This window comes from Gobius niger, assembly GCF_951799975.1.
Source record: "Gobius niger genome assembly, chromosome: 6".
Taxonomy (NCBI): Eukaryota; Metazoa; Chordata; class Actinopteri; order Gobiiformes; family Gobiidae; genus Gobius; species Gobius niger.
In genome coordinates this window covers 5856117-5873083 of record NC_136857.1, presented here as the reverse complement: position 1 = coordinate 5873083, position 16967 = coordinate 5856117, and the positions used below count along the sequence as shown (strand labels likewise).

Below are 16967 nucleotides of genomic sequence, written 5' to 3'. Positions count from 1 at the left end.
TTCATTTCCCTCTATTTATTCTTAAGTTATTAAGTCTGATACTGATATTGTTTGTTCTTCCTTTCTACATCAGTGGCACTGAGTAATAGTACCGACTCTCACATCAATACACGCATTTCTCTTTAACAAATGTACCAAAGCTGTTTTACTCTGCTCAATTTTAATGGTTAAATCCTTGTTTAGTGGATAGGAACTGTCTTTTATTGCTTCTTTTCATTCAGTTCGAGCGAGTGGGCAGCACGAGAAATTATGGCTTTGGTAATATATCTCATGTGTCTATGGATTTCAATTTAAAACACCTTGGTATTTGCATCGATATTGCGATCCTACTTTATGCCAGTACGACTTCATTATCTCCCTCTTGTCCACACTTTTTTATTGCATTCTTGCAGGGTAGTCAGAATTCTTACCCACAGAACATAAACTTGTGCATGATTTCGGCATCTGCTAATAAAATCTGATCTGAAACTTCCTGATCCCACTGCACGTCATATGTCGAGTGTCTTGGTCCACCTGCATCAGCACAGAAGGATGCAGCGATTGAGGGAAAACTTGATCTGACATGAACGGGGGGTTAAGTGCAGCGATCAAGTTATGATATGAATTGTTAACGCAAACATTTTTTTCATACATTCCACAGCGGCTCACCGGCTGGCAGTCACTCCTAAGACTTTAAACAATGAGCATTCACAGACACAAGAGTGAGTGTTTGTGACGAGAGGAGGAGGAGGAGGAGGAGGAGGAGGAGCGGAGTGATGATTGCGTCAAGTGCTAATATGTCGTGACATGTATTTAAGCTATAAAAAACTACCTCGGTACTCAACACTGACCCTTCTCTAACAAATAATCTTGGTATACAACATTTACAAAATAAGCATTGTAATAGTGTGATCTTTATAATATTTATGCTACCGCCTTCCTCTGGTTCTCTGCATTTTCAACCTCTCCAGTTTTGAACCTCTCTTGTACTTTCTAACCGTCGGCGGCCCCGTGTCGAATTTTCCGAAGAGAGGGACAGAGAACAGGAAGACTCTGGACAGTGGGCACACCTGCGCGTGTATCCTGAGAGTGTGGAGATGGTCGCTCGGCCCGATAGCCTGCCCGTAAGACTCAGCACAGGGACAGTCCAAAAGCTCACAAAGAACAGGGTCCTTTTACCAAGATATTTGCACATTTCACAAGTCTTGATATACGTTTTACTTATCATAATAATAATAATAACAATAGTATTAAACATCTGGATTTCTGTCCCGTTGCAGCAGGGCGGTAATCTGCTTTTTCACTGGATTATTTTGATGCCTTGTGATCCCACCCACCCCCCATCCCCGATGTCTTTTTCGTTATCAGCTGCTATAAAGGATCAACCCCCATGTGCATCCGATAGGCTTCTCAAATGTGTCCAATGTCCAAAGTGAGTTGTTGTGATGATCAGTGCTGGTTTGTCCTCAGAGGCGCGTCTGGGCCTCGGGGACGTAGATTTCGATGCTGTCGGCGCTTTCCGTGGCCGAGTTCTGCCGTACGGAGGCCGCGCGCTTCGCTGCCATCAGCCGTTTCCTGGCCTCCTGCCGCTGCTTGTCCACGGCACTGTCCACGCTCCTGTCCTTCCCCGCCGCCAGTTTGGGCTTACACGGCTTCTTTGGCACAGATGATGGAAGCTTGTTTTCATCCTGCAAAATAACATTGTTTTTTATACGGGCATGTTACCAAATAGATTAAATTCAAATCAGAATCTGTCTTAAAAACGTTAAAGGGGCTAGATGAAAGTTGCTCATTTTATGCTCACTGCTGCCACCTCTGGTCTTATGTGTAACTGCAGTCTCTATATTAAGCTTGTGCATGACAACACTTGGGACCTGAATTAACACCTTTTTGAGTGCAGGATTTTAGAGGCAGTTGTGGTGAACAGGTCTGGGCTCCTTCTACACATTACGATATGGGTGGAACATGTAGGTGGATAAAAATACTTAATTTTAACATTATTAAACTCTGTATAGTCCCTTTAAAGTTTCTCAGTTTTCCAATGTCATGTTGCCCTGCGAAATCCTACAAACCAAGGGTGTCGAAGTTGTTTTGGGCCGTGGGCCGAAATTCAGCCCCCACGGCGGCTCGCGGGCCACATATATTATAAAGGCCTGTAGCCTAATACAGTGCTTCCCAACCTTTTTTGTCTTACGGACGCCTTGGACCTTTCAGTCGTAGTTCATGTACCCCCTACCTCAAGGGTGTTGCAAGTTATTTAGAAAGCAATGACTTAAAAATAAGCTATTTTTCAGTAAATTGGCAATGTTGACTTGAAAATGAAGTGAAAATTCTCCCAAAACTAGAAATTTTACAGCTTCTCTTGTCAACCTAGTGTTCAGTTTCCCCTTTTTTTCCATTTGCAATAGTTTCAAGTACCCCCTGCTAGGTCCCCATACCCTTGGTTGGGAAACACTGGCCTAATAAATGGCAACGGCTTTCACTTATTGCGCTTCATCAGCCGGTGTCTCACGTTTCTCTAAGTGCTACATATAGTCGTTAATCATGAACTCCACACTCGATGCCCTGGGGCAGACTAAGCATTTACCACATGGCTTTAATATGTTGTTTATATCCTGATCTTTCACTATGTCAATTCCCTCTGCTGGACACGTGTGGAATTCTTTCCTTTCTCAAATTTAAGCTGCCCCCTAGTGGTTGGAGTGAGCATTCTGATTATTTCTTTAAAAATCCGTAACTCCACAGTAACCTCTTAACTCCCACCTGAACGGATCCCATTTTCTCCAGTTTGGCTTTACCCTAATCAAAAAGCTTCTTGGGAAAAAACAGCAAAATAGCCACAAAAAATGAGAAGAAAACAAGGATGTAAACGCAACAAAAATGTGACAAAAATTCAACAAAGATGTGGCAAAAATGTGCCAAAAACACAACCAAAGAGTGACAAAAATTCAACAAAAATGGGAAAAAAAACAACTAAAGAGTGACAAAAATTCAACAAAGATGTGGCAAAAATGTCACAAAAACTCAACCAAAAAGTGATAAAAAGGTCAACCAAAAAGTGACAAAAAGGTCAACCAAAAAGTGACAAAAAGGTCAACCAAAAGTGACAAAAAGGTCAACCAAAAAGTGATAAAAATGTGACAAAAACTCAACCAAAAAGTGACAAAAATTCAACAAAAATGTGACAAAAAGGTCAACCAAAAGTGACAAAAAGGTCAACCAAAAAGTGACAAAAATGTGACAAAAACTCAAACAAAAAATGACAAAAATTCAACCAAAAAGTGACAAAAATTCAACAAAAATGTGGGGGGAAAAAAACAACAACATACAAAAGGTGACACAACACCGCAACAATGCGAGAAAAAAAAAATCTGTTTTGTGGGTCTTAGCTTTCAAATGAGGTGTTACACAGGCCTATATAATAGCCAAAGAGGACAGAATGCATTTGGTTTAGGCGGGTGGTAAGAGGTTAAATCATCTGGCATGTTTGACACATGTGCTACAAACAATGACTTTACCTTCTTTTCCGATTTCTCAGGAAGCTGCCAGTTGTTGGCTTTAAGCTGATAAAGCTCATCAAACTTCATGCTGATATCTTCTATCGAGAGCTGGAGCAGGTCCCAGAAGCCCGCGAGGTCCTGTGCTGTGGGTCTGGGATTGGCATTTACGTTCTAGTGAGAAACAAAAACAAATCACATCCATTTACAAACTTTTCATCTGCACTTTTAGAGAACCAAGAGCCGTGCTAAGTGTGTGACTAAAGCAATTTGGCGCTGATCAGCATGCTCAAAGGTGACTCAATACAGTTTACCGTGGGTGCTTACCAGATTCTCATTACACAGACCCCTGAACTGTTCGAACTTCTGTGAAATCAGGAGCTGAGCACTGCCGACGGCACTCCGGATTGTTCCCAGTACTGCAAAATTAAAACACACATTAAAGAGGGATTAGCAACAAACAGGCAACACAGAGACGGGAATTTAAATAAACATTTGTGCATGACAAGAAAAGACGGGTGGGGTATCTACACTGACTCATGTTCATTTATATTTTAGACGCTGCAGAGGAAAATCTGTCAAAAAGCCTGCATGGGAGACGAAAATAGTTCTGAGAGACTGAGATAGATGACCAAAAACCCAAATCTGTGCCTGTGGTTTCAAATGTACAGTGTGATATCATAATATTCTATCAGTCTACACAGTCTACATGGGGATGGATGACTTTTGTGGTGCATTAAGATTATTTCTTCATATATTTTTGATTTCCTCATTTAAATGACGATAATGCATATAAGCTCAACTTCAGCAATGAGCATCAATCGGAATATGCCATAAATAATAGATTGTTAATGCAAACATTATAAGTAAAAGCTTCAACACTTTTGCATTTTCCCATTGTATGGATCATAAGAAAATACCATATAATCAATACGTGTTAGCAGCACCCCCATCTGATAGTGGACCGAACATAATATATGACTAAATAATAGCCTTGTTACAGGTTCCAATAGATTTCTAATGAGAATACTGCATCATCGGTGATCTTATTGGTGAAACGGTGCCCATGACCTGTGAAGTGCTCACCCTCTTCTACTTCATTGACCTGTCCAGGTTGTTTACAGAGCATTTATTCACACTCGTACCTTCTTCTGACAGCTGGTTGTCTTTGGTCTCCTGCTCCATTTGTTGACACCAGCCCTCCATGCGCCCCGTTTCAGCCTGCAGGAGCTTGAGGAACCAATTTCCGTCCCGGGAGCAGGCCGGCGTGCTGAACTGGGCGTTATCGCCGCTCGTAGTGGTGGTGGTGCTGCCGTTGCCCGTCTGCAGGCTGGGGTCGGGAGGGGGCAGCGAGGAGGGGTCCAGCGCGGGGTCTAGCGACTCGGGAGGGGAGGATATCCTGGAGGAGGCAGGGCTGGTTTTCTGGGTCGACAGTTCTGCGGGTTTGTCCTGCCCATTGGTCGTGGCGATGTTGATGCAGTTGGTCTCCTGTGGCTCACACGGCTCACACTCAGTGTTTTGTCGGGAGGCCATGCTGCTGTCTCTGCTCAGACTGCACAAAACACAGAATCAGAGGAGTTGAAGAGCATCTTTGTGAACCCCATGGGTTTTCATTCATGCACCAGCCCTTAACCTCTTAACTCCCGCCTGAACCGAGAGGATCTTTTTCCTTACGTCATCAGATTTTTTTTCCATCATTTTTTGTTTGGTATTCAACTCATTTTTGTAACATTTTGTAATTTTTTTTGTAATTTTTTTGTCATTTTTTCGTCCATTTTTTGTCACATTTTTGTCCATTTTTTGGTCTAATTTGATCACATTTTTTTGTCACATTTTATCACTTTTTTTGGTCAAATTTTTGTCAATTTTTTGTCATTTTTTCATCAATTTTTTGCCAATTTCTTGTGACATTTATGTGACATTTGTGCCACCTTTTCATAAATTTTTCGGCACTTTTTTGTCAATGTTTTCTCACGTTTTTGTCACATTTCCATCATTGTTTTCGTCTCAGTTCTGTTGCTATTTTCACAGCTTTTCCCAGAAGCTTTTGGACTGGGGTAAAGCCAAACTGGAGAAAATGTGCTCGGTTCAGGTGGGAGTTAAGGGCTTAAACCTCCAATGTGTTGCTCATTATTTAGGAAGTTGTCAACTAAAATGCCTGTTTATTAGTAAAGAAATGATTACACTTATAAGTACACTGTGTAACATTCCAGGTTATGCAAATATATCACAAGAGCAGCGAAATGAGACATGTCTGGAATGCCAAACAGGCACATAAAGCATTAAAGCCTCATCTTTGGTCACCGGCAGTTAAGCAAAGCAACAACATGTCCATTGAGACGAGCTGGTGAGGTTTCAATCCAAGATGTCAGTTCCAACAAGAGGCGAGCCCACACACAGTAAAGACACATTTTGAAAAGAATGCTTGAACTTAGTTGTTTTCTGGGGGAAATCTTATGCTGTATTTAAAGAACTTCAATTTGACATAAACAATCATTTCATACCCAGTCTAACCTCCCATCTAATTTGCAATATTCCACCTACCTCATAATGCAAATCTCAAAGTGCTACAGTGGAAGCTAGTTAAAATGGGGAACAGCAGAAGGGCTGGATTGAACAGAGGGCTGGGGACATCACTGTCGAATGCAGCGGGAGAAAATTAGTCCGATATTAGGTGGGGCATGAAATGAGCGCGTGGCTCTGAGATAATGAGCAGTGGAAAAGGAAGGAGCCCGTCAAACAAATGTGATTACGGGACATTACAGAACACGGAAAACGTTCAACGGCTGGGGATTTTTTTCATGATGTTCAAAAGACTGCAGTCGAAACAATGCTCAATAGACATCAATCACGAGAATGAAGTGTGCTGCTGCTGACAGGAGGCTGGTGGAATAACTGCTGAATACTGTGTACACGAGTAGGCCTCCTGTACAATGTGTTGATAGAGATGTGAGTTTCTGAGTGTTGTCTTGGCTGCTTACTGTACATGTACTATTCATTTGTCAAGCTATGTCACCAGAGAGTTGCTAAAATTGTGACTTTCCTTACCATGACAATTTTGACTGATATGCAATTTTCAGTAATATTAAACTAAACTTACTCAATAAATTGATGGAAATCAGGGTTTTATTGGTGAAAAATAACATCTGATAGGAGGTTCCCCATTCCAGACTTGACTCATAATTTGTAGGGAGTGGGACAACACCATCTCTATGGAAATGTTGCTGCTTTGCTTTGACTGCAGAAGACCAAACATGAAGTTTAAATATATTAGTTCCTCTGAGCCGTAGGAGCATGTTTCATTATGTTTTGACTTTTTTTTTACAGTTTATTTACTCCTAACGACATACAACCAGGAGAGTTCCACAGTGTGCATTTATAGAAAATCTTCTCACAACACAATCATATATCAGTGGTTTCGCTCGGGATAATTTCTCTCCTTCATTTTGAAGGACAGGGTTGAAAAAAATCCGTCATGAGCCATTTTTATCCTTCATGAATTAATCTCTCTTTTAAAAAAAAAACAAATGTATATATATATAGACTGCATATCATTTATGTTAGTAAAAATGTGAGATTGCAGGATAAATGGAGCTAAACTAAACCTGATCTGAACAGTCATGGTACATTTTGCAACAGAAATGTGAATTAACTCGGAGGAGGACGACTTTCAGAGCATCACCTGCTCATCAATATCATGGCTCAGATTACACTAATACAAATCTAAAGTGGAGCTTATTATTTGCAATTTTTAAATTTTAACAGAATGTAAGAAACAGTGGGTGAGCGGGACAATGTTCACATCACTGCACGACGTACTGCCCGCTACGCACACGGGGAGGGAAAGAGAGAGAGGGGGGGACATAGATGGGCTCGTCCTGAGACTGACGTGAGAAGAGCGGCTCCACATAGGAAGGATATTATTAGCCTTTAACTGCGCCTGCATCGTGGTTTTCTTCCCCGTGTTGTTGTTAGCGTCTGGGTAAGGAAAGTTAGCTAGCAAGGCAGTGATACAACTTGTGAGAGCTCATCCAAGACAAGACGCGATATGAAACTTTAGAGAGAGAGAGAGCCCCGCGCGCTATGAAAAACAGCAGAGCTGCGTCTTTATTTTCGTTACGGCTTGATTTTCAATCCTTCAAAATGACGGACGGCCTTTGAAATTTTCCATCAAAGTAAAAAATATTCCGTAAATGAGGGAGGATTTTCGGTTAATGTAACCTCTGTCATATATATAGTCTTGGTTCAAGATGACTGTACTTACGGCCTGCCGTTCTCGACTTGAACCCCAATTGACTGAAATTTTAAAGGTGCAGTGATGGCGAGAGGTTCTTCTCTTGGGATTGGCGAAACACAATCAACCTGGAAGAAAAATGTCAAAAGGAGGGTTAGCTAATTTTCTCATTCAAAAAAAAGAACAGCCCACAAATCTGTCCAGTGCAATTCACCTGGATTCCAATAGAAGACAATTTCCTCTTGGGAGCGGTTGGGGGTTCGTCGAGGGTGATAATAGGGGTCAGGGTATCATTTTGGCACTGTGTAGAAGTGGAAGTGGTAGAAGTGGCTGTGGTAGCAGTAGCAGTAGTTGCAGTGTGAGCAGTAGAAGTAGCAGCAGCGGTATTAGCAGTAGTGTTGGGAGGCAAGTCCCGCGGGGCTGGGACGGGGGGCACGACGACAGTGATAGCAGTCGGAATGGGCACGGGGGGGACGGGCGTGATGATAGCGAGGGCAGACGAGTAGGCGCTTTTGGCCAGGCTGCCCGTGCGGATGCTACAGAGGCTGTCCGAGGAGTTGCTGCGCCCCGACTGGCTGTTCACGTCACTGCCCCGGTCCTGCTGGTCGAGGTAAGTGTCCTGGGCTGACTCGGTGCTGCTCTGTAGAGTCACTGAGATGAGTGGTTTGGAGGTGGTGCGGGGTGGGACCGGAGGAGGGCCCTTCCTGTTGTTGACTGCAGACACAAAAAAAGACTCGGTATGAAAACAGGCTGCTGGTTCCCTCTGTTTTCGTGCGCTTAATCTGCCAGGTGCAGCTTTTATGGCATAAACAATGTGATCCAAGAAGAACAATCACACTATTCTATTGATGTCTACAACATAGGAAAATATCCAATTTCAATTTTTCAGTTCATCTTCAAACCTGGAGCACGAACCTCTGAGAGACGACTGAAACATGAACTGCCAAACTAAAATAAGCATCACATGCATTTTAGAACATGCTGGTAGAGGCGTAAACGACAGGGTTAGCAGGTTTTCTGACATGACACCTCAGGATATTTAGTTGTTGGCAGTAAACGCAGCCTTTGCCATTTGCTAATTACGACCATTCAAATTACAACAATAGAGATAAACAGCTAATCTCATTTCTCACTGGGTCACATGCTGCGCTCAGAGATAATCGACGTAATTGTCTAAAAAAAAAGTTTGATGGAAGAAACAAGCTCGACATTTTTAACAAATGGTAAAAATGTGCGAGGAGTTTTTCCCTCCAGTGGCAGTATCATTCCAAATGGGACCCTAACCCTGTAATTGTGTGGGTGCTGCACTCCTGTCATCAGCCAATGACTCACGGCACCAGCCAAGCTCTCATTAAAAGCCACAGCCGCGCACACAAACAGGCGGTGGAATCTGGGCTTAGTATTTACTCCGCTGCCAATGCTCTGACAGCTCTGCGTCAGGAGCACAGCCGAGCCACGACACGGGCGAGCGTCTCCTCTGCATCAGGCACTCAATAAAAGACGCCGAGGGTCTCGATGCAGCTTGATGTTAACATTTAGTCATTCATCGTTTGGTTTCCGTGGGTCCAAAGTGATGAAATATGAGGACTATTGTGATGGCCTTTAAGAATATTTTATCTTTTGAATGGTGAAACGCCCTTGAATAAGAATAAAGCTTACAAATAAAACCTACTGAGATTGTCAGCCCTTGCACGAAGCAAAGGATTAGAAGTTCTGTACTTTTGCTTCTTCGTCATGACCCAACATAACAATGCGTTTCTGGCCATGGAGATTACAAGACAACATTGCCATTGTGATTTTCTACTGGAACATTTCACAACAATATGCTGCACAAGCTACAGTGGTTCTCAACCTGGTGGTCGGGACTCTGTGGGATAATTTCAGGGAGTCGGCAGATTATATGTAGCTTGAATGGAAAACATGCGCTGTGGTCGCTAAACACCAGCAGCAGCTATACTGGTGGTCGCGACTAAAAAGGTTTGAGAACCACTGAGCTACAGTAGATTCAAGAGTAGTGGCATTCTGTTACTCATTCACTGCATTTACGACCGTTTATAAATAGTGAAGAGCCATAACAGGTTTTAATGACTTGAGAAGGTTGATGGTCTCTATCCTCTTTTGTCCAGGAAACAATTGAGATCAATAACAAGTGGACATTAAAGCCATTATTGTCTCTTAGTGTTTTGAGCTTTCAACCAGCAGCGTTTACTCAAGTTAAACACAAATGTGTGTTTTGTTTTTGCATATTCTCATCAGAAAGAACAGAGGCAGAAATACACCATGTGAGATGTGTCGACTTGTGTTAACTAGCTGTTGGTGCGTTTCATTTAGTTACGCTCTGCTTTTATGCAAAATAATCCAAAGGAACAGGACACAGAGCTTTGTAATGGATCAGTACACACAAAGTGCCTAATGGAGAGAGAGCCAACTCAAGTCACTTTGACACAACTTTAAATGTAAAGCAGTGATTATCAACAGCTCTACAACGTTTTAATATGATGATTGTTGGTAATTATTGTTATTGGTGGTTACAGTGAAGTCGAGTGATATTAAATTAGTCTTAATAAGGGCATCAATAGCTGTAAAGCAGCAGCCAACACACCCCAGGCCTGGATTATGTACTGTAGAGGATAGTATCATTACATTATGAATCACTTCTTTGTGCTCATGTCTGAACACGGGCCAAAAGCCATAAAAGACATGGTCGAGGAGCAACGAACAAGATCAACAATAGAGATGTATAACTAAATGAGGTATCGCAATACTGTACTTCGACTAAACTATGCCATTTGTTAAAAAGGAATAAACAAACCATGGCTTCAGAAATCTGAGGAATGAAAAGCTAAAAATACTCGAGCTGATGTTTGAAAGAAGAAAGAATCGTTAGATCATGAGTAACAAAGATAACTATTTATATCTTCCAGATGGACTTACTGGAAGGTCTAAGTGCTTTGTTTAAAATTACAGAAGGCAGGTAGTGGGGATGAGCAGCATTGATTTCTGTAGGCGTTTATGTACACAACATATCCTGAGAGCCTCTTCGTCTGGCTCCTGAGAAAAGAGCTCAGGATTGCGTCGTCAATTGTGATTGTGTATTTCAAGTTCTCATGTGATTGTATATCATTTGTTTAGACATGAATAAAATGTCTACGGGGTTCTGGTTCATTCATGGCATTATCAGTAGAGTCAGTGGCACTCATGTTAGCAGCGTTAAACCATGACCTCATCAATGAGAGCGAAGAGAAGAGTGTAATGTTGTGGATGATGACTCAGAGTCTGTCCATCCACTAGACACTATGACCACACCTCAGTCATACAATGAGCCCGATGATGCATGTATAGAACTTCCAGAGAGAATATTACAAATGAAAAATATATCTGCTTTCTTTGTGCTTACTGGGGCATTTCTTTTGATGCTGGCAGCGCAGGTGGTCAGATTTTCAACTAAAAGCCAGTGTCCTAACCGCCAGGCAGTAGCCCTCAGGCGCTGCACAATACACAGGAAGCTTATTAAATTTTGATCACATCCCCAGCTTTCAACACATGGCTGCTGGCAATAGAGGAGAGAAATTGAAAACATAAGGCACTCTTGAAATTGCTTCTAAAAGATTGCAGTTTAGGCCGGGTCAGAGTATTCTGCAACAGTCAGGTTAAGGCTGCAAGATTTTGGAATAAAAACTAAAATGCGATGTACGTTTTTAAATAAAGACAACTTCAGAAGCATTAACACATGAGCTGTTTAACTAAGTAATACAAGAATCACATGAACAAACATTTGTTTAGAAAAGGTCTAAGCAGAGTTAAGACATAATACATCTTTAAGGGGCAGCTTTTGTTGCTGATTTTACAGGACATTCGATTATCCAATAAATGGTAGTCTTTGTGATTTGCTGATTGTACATTAAAATGTGCTGCCCTGATTCAGGAGTGTACATTCCCATGCGGGCTAAAAGCAAAACTAAATATGTATTAATAACACTGGCAGCGACATGTTGTCTGAATTGCAAAATCTGCCAAGAAAAAGTCCCACACTTCAAGTTCAGAGTTCAAAGTTGCATTTTTGATTTAGTCATTTTGTTAAGCCAATGTGACTCACAGCTTACTTCATGCCTCACGCTTGTGAGCTGTATCACATGCTACATGAAAGATTAGTGTCTGAAAGGGCCGGTTTAACATGGACGAGGCTAAGGCAATTTGCTGATTTAGGTCAGTTAGATTTATAACAGAAAGTTGGGCTGTTTAGGCTGAAGGAGCGCTTGCATGGGAGACGCTTGTCACCTGCAACAGATGTTATGTCTCTTTGCACGTCACCGGTGTGTCATATCATATGCTTCCTCAGAGCCGCTACGTGAGTTTTAAATAACCCCGGCGGCTACTGGCACATAAACAGAAGGCAGGTCGGTAAAAACGCATCTTATCTTCTACTAAACCAGACAATAAACAGTTGGTCCTGCTGAACGCGGGATGGAGGCATCACGGAGCCTGCGGGATGTTGACGCCTTAGCTCCAGTTAGCTTAGGAGGCTAATGGTAACATGAGGATATTTTACAATATCTACTACATTCATAGCAGACGATTATGCGTTTGTGAGAGACGAATGGGCAAATATTGATGAACACCCGGTCATTTATAGCACCCTCCCTGCCTGCCTGCCTGCACCGGTCACGTTATGAGCCCCATTTATTGTTCGGTTGCTGGTGAGGTTTATCTCCACGTTTGCTATCGTTAGCCGCCTAGCTTAGCCCGCTCCAAATGTCGGCGTTTCACACAATAGGCATCCTGAACATGTGTAATGGCGAGATCAAGATGCGGTAAAACCCTTACTTTAGTGTCGGCGACTCGAAAATCCGCAAATTTGGTCCTTTATGTATTAGCACCCGGACAGCGGACAGCATAAGGAGGGATCTCCGGTCGTGAGACGAACACAACGACGCTCTGAAGAAAAGGTTTGTAGTGCACGCCCTTGACAACCGCGATTGGAGTGCACGCTCTCTCCCAGAGACGATCAGCGCGAGCGATTGGACAGAGAGCTTGCCCCAAAGTAAATATGATTGGTTTAAACAGTCTCCCTTTAATATTGTTTATGAACGTGTCCAGCCTAGGTGCGCTTGGGATACAATATAGGCTACACACAGGGAGTAAAAGGACAAAGACGCAGCCAGTGTTCTCCTTCCCATGCCAGTGGTTTGCCCTTTGAGACAATACTACGTTTAATACTTGTGTGCATTAATTGTATGTAATTGCTCATGAATGTAAAGACTACATTATCAGCTCCAAACATGTTATATTTGACACATTAGATAACATGAGGGATATATAGTGGGATATATCAATTGTGCCTGGAGGCATTTTATCTTCCAGTGACAGCACTTACATTTTGTGTTAATAAATGTCAAACGGCATTTGGTTTATAAACTCTGGACACATGACACCTTCTTTTTTACACATTTGAAGGTAAACATATTACTTACTGTATCACAATATGTATCGGATCGGCCCCTGAGTATCGTGATACTTATTGTATCATGAAAAAAGTGTATCGTCCCAGCCCTAATAGCCCGTGCAATCAGGCTTTTCCAAAATATTAAATGATAATTAGTAATTTAATCATATGATCAGGTTACTACTTGCAGCCTCCTACTTACTTCACAACCTGAACTAAGCCTGGACTAATTAATTATTAAACCATAGCCAAGACAAGTTGCAATGCAAGTAGTCTGAAGCATAAAAAAAAAACACTATGATAAAGAAATACTGTAGACATGACACAAGCATATATTATCAACCTAAAATATGACCGAAAACTATTTTCTTTCCTGCTTCTGTCAGGTAGAATTACACTCACGTGTGTTGGAGCTGTAGCTGTAGCTGGCTGTGGTGGGCGGAGGAGAGTCGGAGTCCACAGAGGTGTCGTCGTCCTGGGAGCAGCCGGCCTGGATGGCCCTCAGGTAACTGTGGCTGCGCGAGCGGAAGCAGGTGGGAGCAGGGAGGTCCAGGGCCTCCACCGCCTGGGATTCTGTCTCACCGTACACGTTCACAGAGTGACCACAGCTCTGGCCACACACCTGGATTATACAGGCAGTAGTAATGCAGTTTCACTTAAACTTGATTTTGACTGTGTTCACAGTTTGTGAAACGATGCATGTGCAAAAGGAGAACTGACCACGGGATTTGTCAACCCTCGCACCTGCTATGGATGCACAATATGTGAATAAACTGCAATAGCAATGTTTTTGCAATACGTGACTTTTCAATTTCAACACAGAATGTCGCTTTAATAGTAGTTTCTCATAGAAAATCATGAATTCCCACCATACATTATTTCTCATAGGCTGTGTAGGCTGAAAAATTGTAAATCTCAGTCAGATGGAAGAGCTCAGTGATTTTGTGATATATTATGGCTCCTGTAATGTGCTAAATAGCTATTGTTCAGTACTTGAAACCTAAACTATACTATACCATACCTATATACTGTTTCCATTAATGAAGATAACATTCAATATGTGTTATAACAATGAGTCTGTACAGTATTTTCTAACAGCATTAGAATAATTGTAGGTATTAATTGACATTTGAACCCCCAAAGTTATCTTCTTACCTGACTTGCTACCCTGCCCAGTGTAGCAGAGCAGTAGCTGAACTCGCTCCTGTGTCGCTGCTGCGTCTCCACTGGACTCACTAGACAGTCCAGGTTATCGAGGCTCCGATTAGTAGACAGCTCTTTGAGGCACGGCAGGGAGCTGCGGACGCAAATGATCAGCCTCAATCACAATAACACACGACTGAGCTTTACTGACACCATTAGGGACAGCTTGGGTTACAGAAGAGACTCCCTTGGGTATTTCAACATTAAGTACGGTGCAGCGGTGCTATTTTGGTGTTTAAAATAGCAGCACAGGGGAAAGGGTAAGTCACTTTAAATGTGTCTTTCATTATAGGCTTGGAAATGTGCTGACAAGTTTCCTTTTTGCTGGTGTCCCGCTGTGATCGCTGTAAGCAAAAAACATGTGCGCAGGGTGTGGCATATGTGTTAGGAAGCTGAAAACACCAAAGAATTATCACAACAACGAACATAGTGTTTAAAGCAGGGGTCTCAAACTGGCGGACCATTGGGCAATTGCGGTCTACCTCACGCTGTTGTTTGGGTCTTGTAATGACATATACAATACAATCTGGCCCACAAAATGTTTTCATACAGAATCATTATTTATTACAGGTAGAATTAATCCTTCTTTTCTAAGTGTCAAAGTGAACGGTATTTTCCTGTTTGTTTGATGAACTAAAGTGATGTCAGCACTGCATGATTTATCACAATCAAATCGAAGTCTTAATTTGAATGGCGAATTGGCGAAATTTAATGGCAGCACATTTTTATGTAATGTGACATCTCGTCTGTTGACGGCAAAATATTAGGTCTCTGTAGTGTCTTATGAAATCTGCAAACCCTGTACTTTATATACCTACCTCCTACAAACCTGTCCTGAAATGCATGTGCTCCTTATATTAGGTTTCCCTTTCATATGGTGCATTTATGTGGTCCTCGGGAACTCGGGCGAACGACCCCAGTTCGTCAAAACAAGCTTCCCGACTTCTGCACCTGACTGCGGAAATCAGCTGAGTTGTTCTTTTATTGTCTAATGTGAACTTTTTAGTTAGCCTGGCATCCAGACTAATCTCCGATGTTTATTAATTAATAAACACGAGACTAGTCTGGCGACCCTGTCGTAGAAAGGCTACTGCTTGAGGCGGGACTAATGTGGGACAACCGAAGTGCATAGCAGCCAATGAGAACATAGCGGATGTGACGACAGAAACAGCGACAAGAAAGTTGTCGTCATTCGGACATTAACAATGGCGCTCCTGCCACACGGAGTTCAGTAAATGACTTCTGTCGTTTATGTCAGAAGAATACAAGCAAACCGGAGCATTACGTGAAGTGGTTGCTTGTGTTGAAAAACTACAAAACAAAGGCGCAACAACGTGACGCCCGTTCAGGGAGCTGCTCTGATTGGTCGGTAGGCTCCATATCGCTGCGTCACTTCCTTTGAAAGCGCGCAATGGAGTGTTGCCAGACTCTCTTCTGTAAAGAAGCGGAGTCTGGTTGGCGAGACTACTTTTTAATTAAACACTGCTAGAACAAAATTGTGAGTGAAATGCCTGAAATCAACAATAGCAGTGATTTTTTTTAAAACCAACAAACTAATGGCTTAGCTTTTAAGACGCTAACACATTTAAATGATTAGCTCAGCTAAGTGCTAATCAATGATAAAAGACCGTTTTTATTTGATGACATCAAAATCCCCACTTTCCCACGTAAAACCACATGAACACAAACCAACTGGAGACAATGACGTCACCTCTCGGGAAAACGAGCTCCCCAGTCCACATGAATGCACCAAAATTTCAGTCTTCTCTCAGAGCTCTTGAATGTGTATACAATTTGTATTATAAGATTTTAAAATCGAAATGACAAATCTACCGGTATTAGAGAAATAACAATGGTGTTCGAGAGGATAGATGAATGACAGGCAGCAGTCTGGATGTCTTATGCAGGAGAAGTTTATTTACCATTGGTGCGGGACCCGGAGACATGAACTCGAGACATTGCGCTAGTCCTACCATTCAAGTCTGTCTATGCTTCCACAGAAGAGGGATAAATACCCTCTCCGAGCGTCATACTGATACGCAAGCATTCAGTGGCAGAGAGTGGGCGCCTGAGCACCACAGTCAAGGCTATGACAGAGATAGTACGACTGTACAGCCTGACCCAGTATGATAAATAGCGATTTAATGTTATCCTCTAACAACCGGTATTCTCAATCTCTCAATATGAAATCATTTCAGTCCTGAACATGCAATGTGTTTGAAGCATGTGGCCCCCATGAGATGACAATACTACGTAGATATGTCCCCTGGTGAATTTCAGTTTGTGAGCCCTGCTTTAAAGACAATCAAAAGGAAAAAGGTTTAAGGAATAAAGGAGAAGGTGTTGACAGGTTTTCAGCGCAGGATAGGTGAAGCTGGGTGCACGTCACATTGCTGGCCCATGGTTAGCACTGACCTCAGTTGCTGCACAGAGCATGCACTTTGCAGCGGAGACCAGCTATAATCCTCCCGCATGAGAGCGTAGCCACGAGGCCTATCCATGTAGGTGTGAGGGTAGAACAGATAGCACATATTCACCTGCTGTCATATTTGTGCCTCATCTTCACTTTGTTACTACGTAATACCTATCATCAATTCAATACAATGACAAC

The 16967-nt window shown here is 42.3% G+C and overlaps 1 protein-coding gene across 2 annotated transcripts in view; it reads right to left on the bottom strand.

The window, feature by feature from the left end:
• Positions 1 to 471: 471 nt before the first annotated feature.
• Positions 472 to 16967, bottom strand: part of dlgap4a (discs, large homolog-associated protein 4a) — a 133218-nt gene continuing 116722 nt past the window's right edge. For both annotated transcript variants that reach the window (XM_079557696.1, XM_079557697.1), the window contains exons 4-11: positions 14309 to 14450; positions 13556 to 13775; positions 7925 to 8424; positions 7741 to 7838; positions 4622 to 5028; positions 3804 to 3895; positions 3498 to 3650; positions 472 to 1667 (exon numbers count right to left, since the gene is read on the bottom strand). In XM_079557696.1, the coding sequence (XP_079413822.1) occupies positions 1446 to 1667; positions 3498 to 3650; positions 3804 to 3895; positions 4622 to 5028; positions 7741 to 7838; positions 7925 to 8424; positions 13556 to 13775; positions 14309 to 14450 (1834 nt within the window). In that variant the 3' untranslated portion in view covers positions 472 to 1445. The remainder of the gene's footprint in view (positions 1668 to 3497; positions 3651 to 3803; positions 3896 to 4621; positions 5029 to 7740; positions 7839 to 7924; positions 8425 to 13555; positions 13776 to 14308; positions 14451 to 16967) is intronic.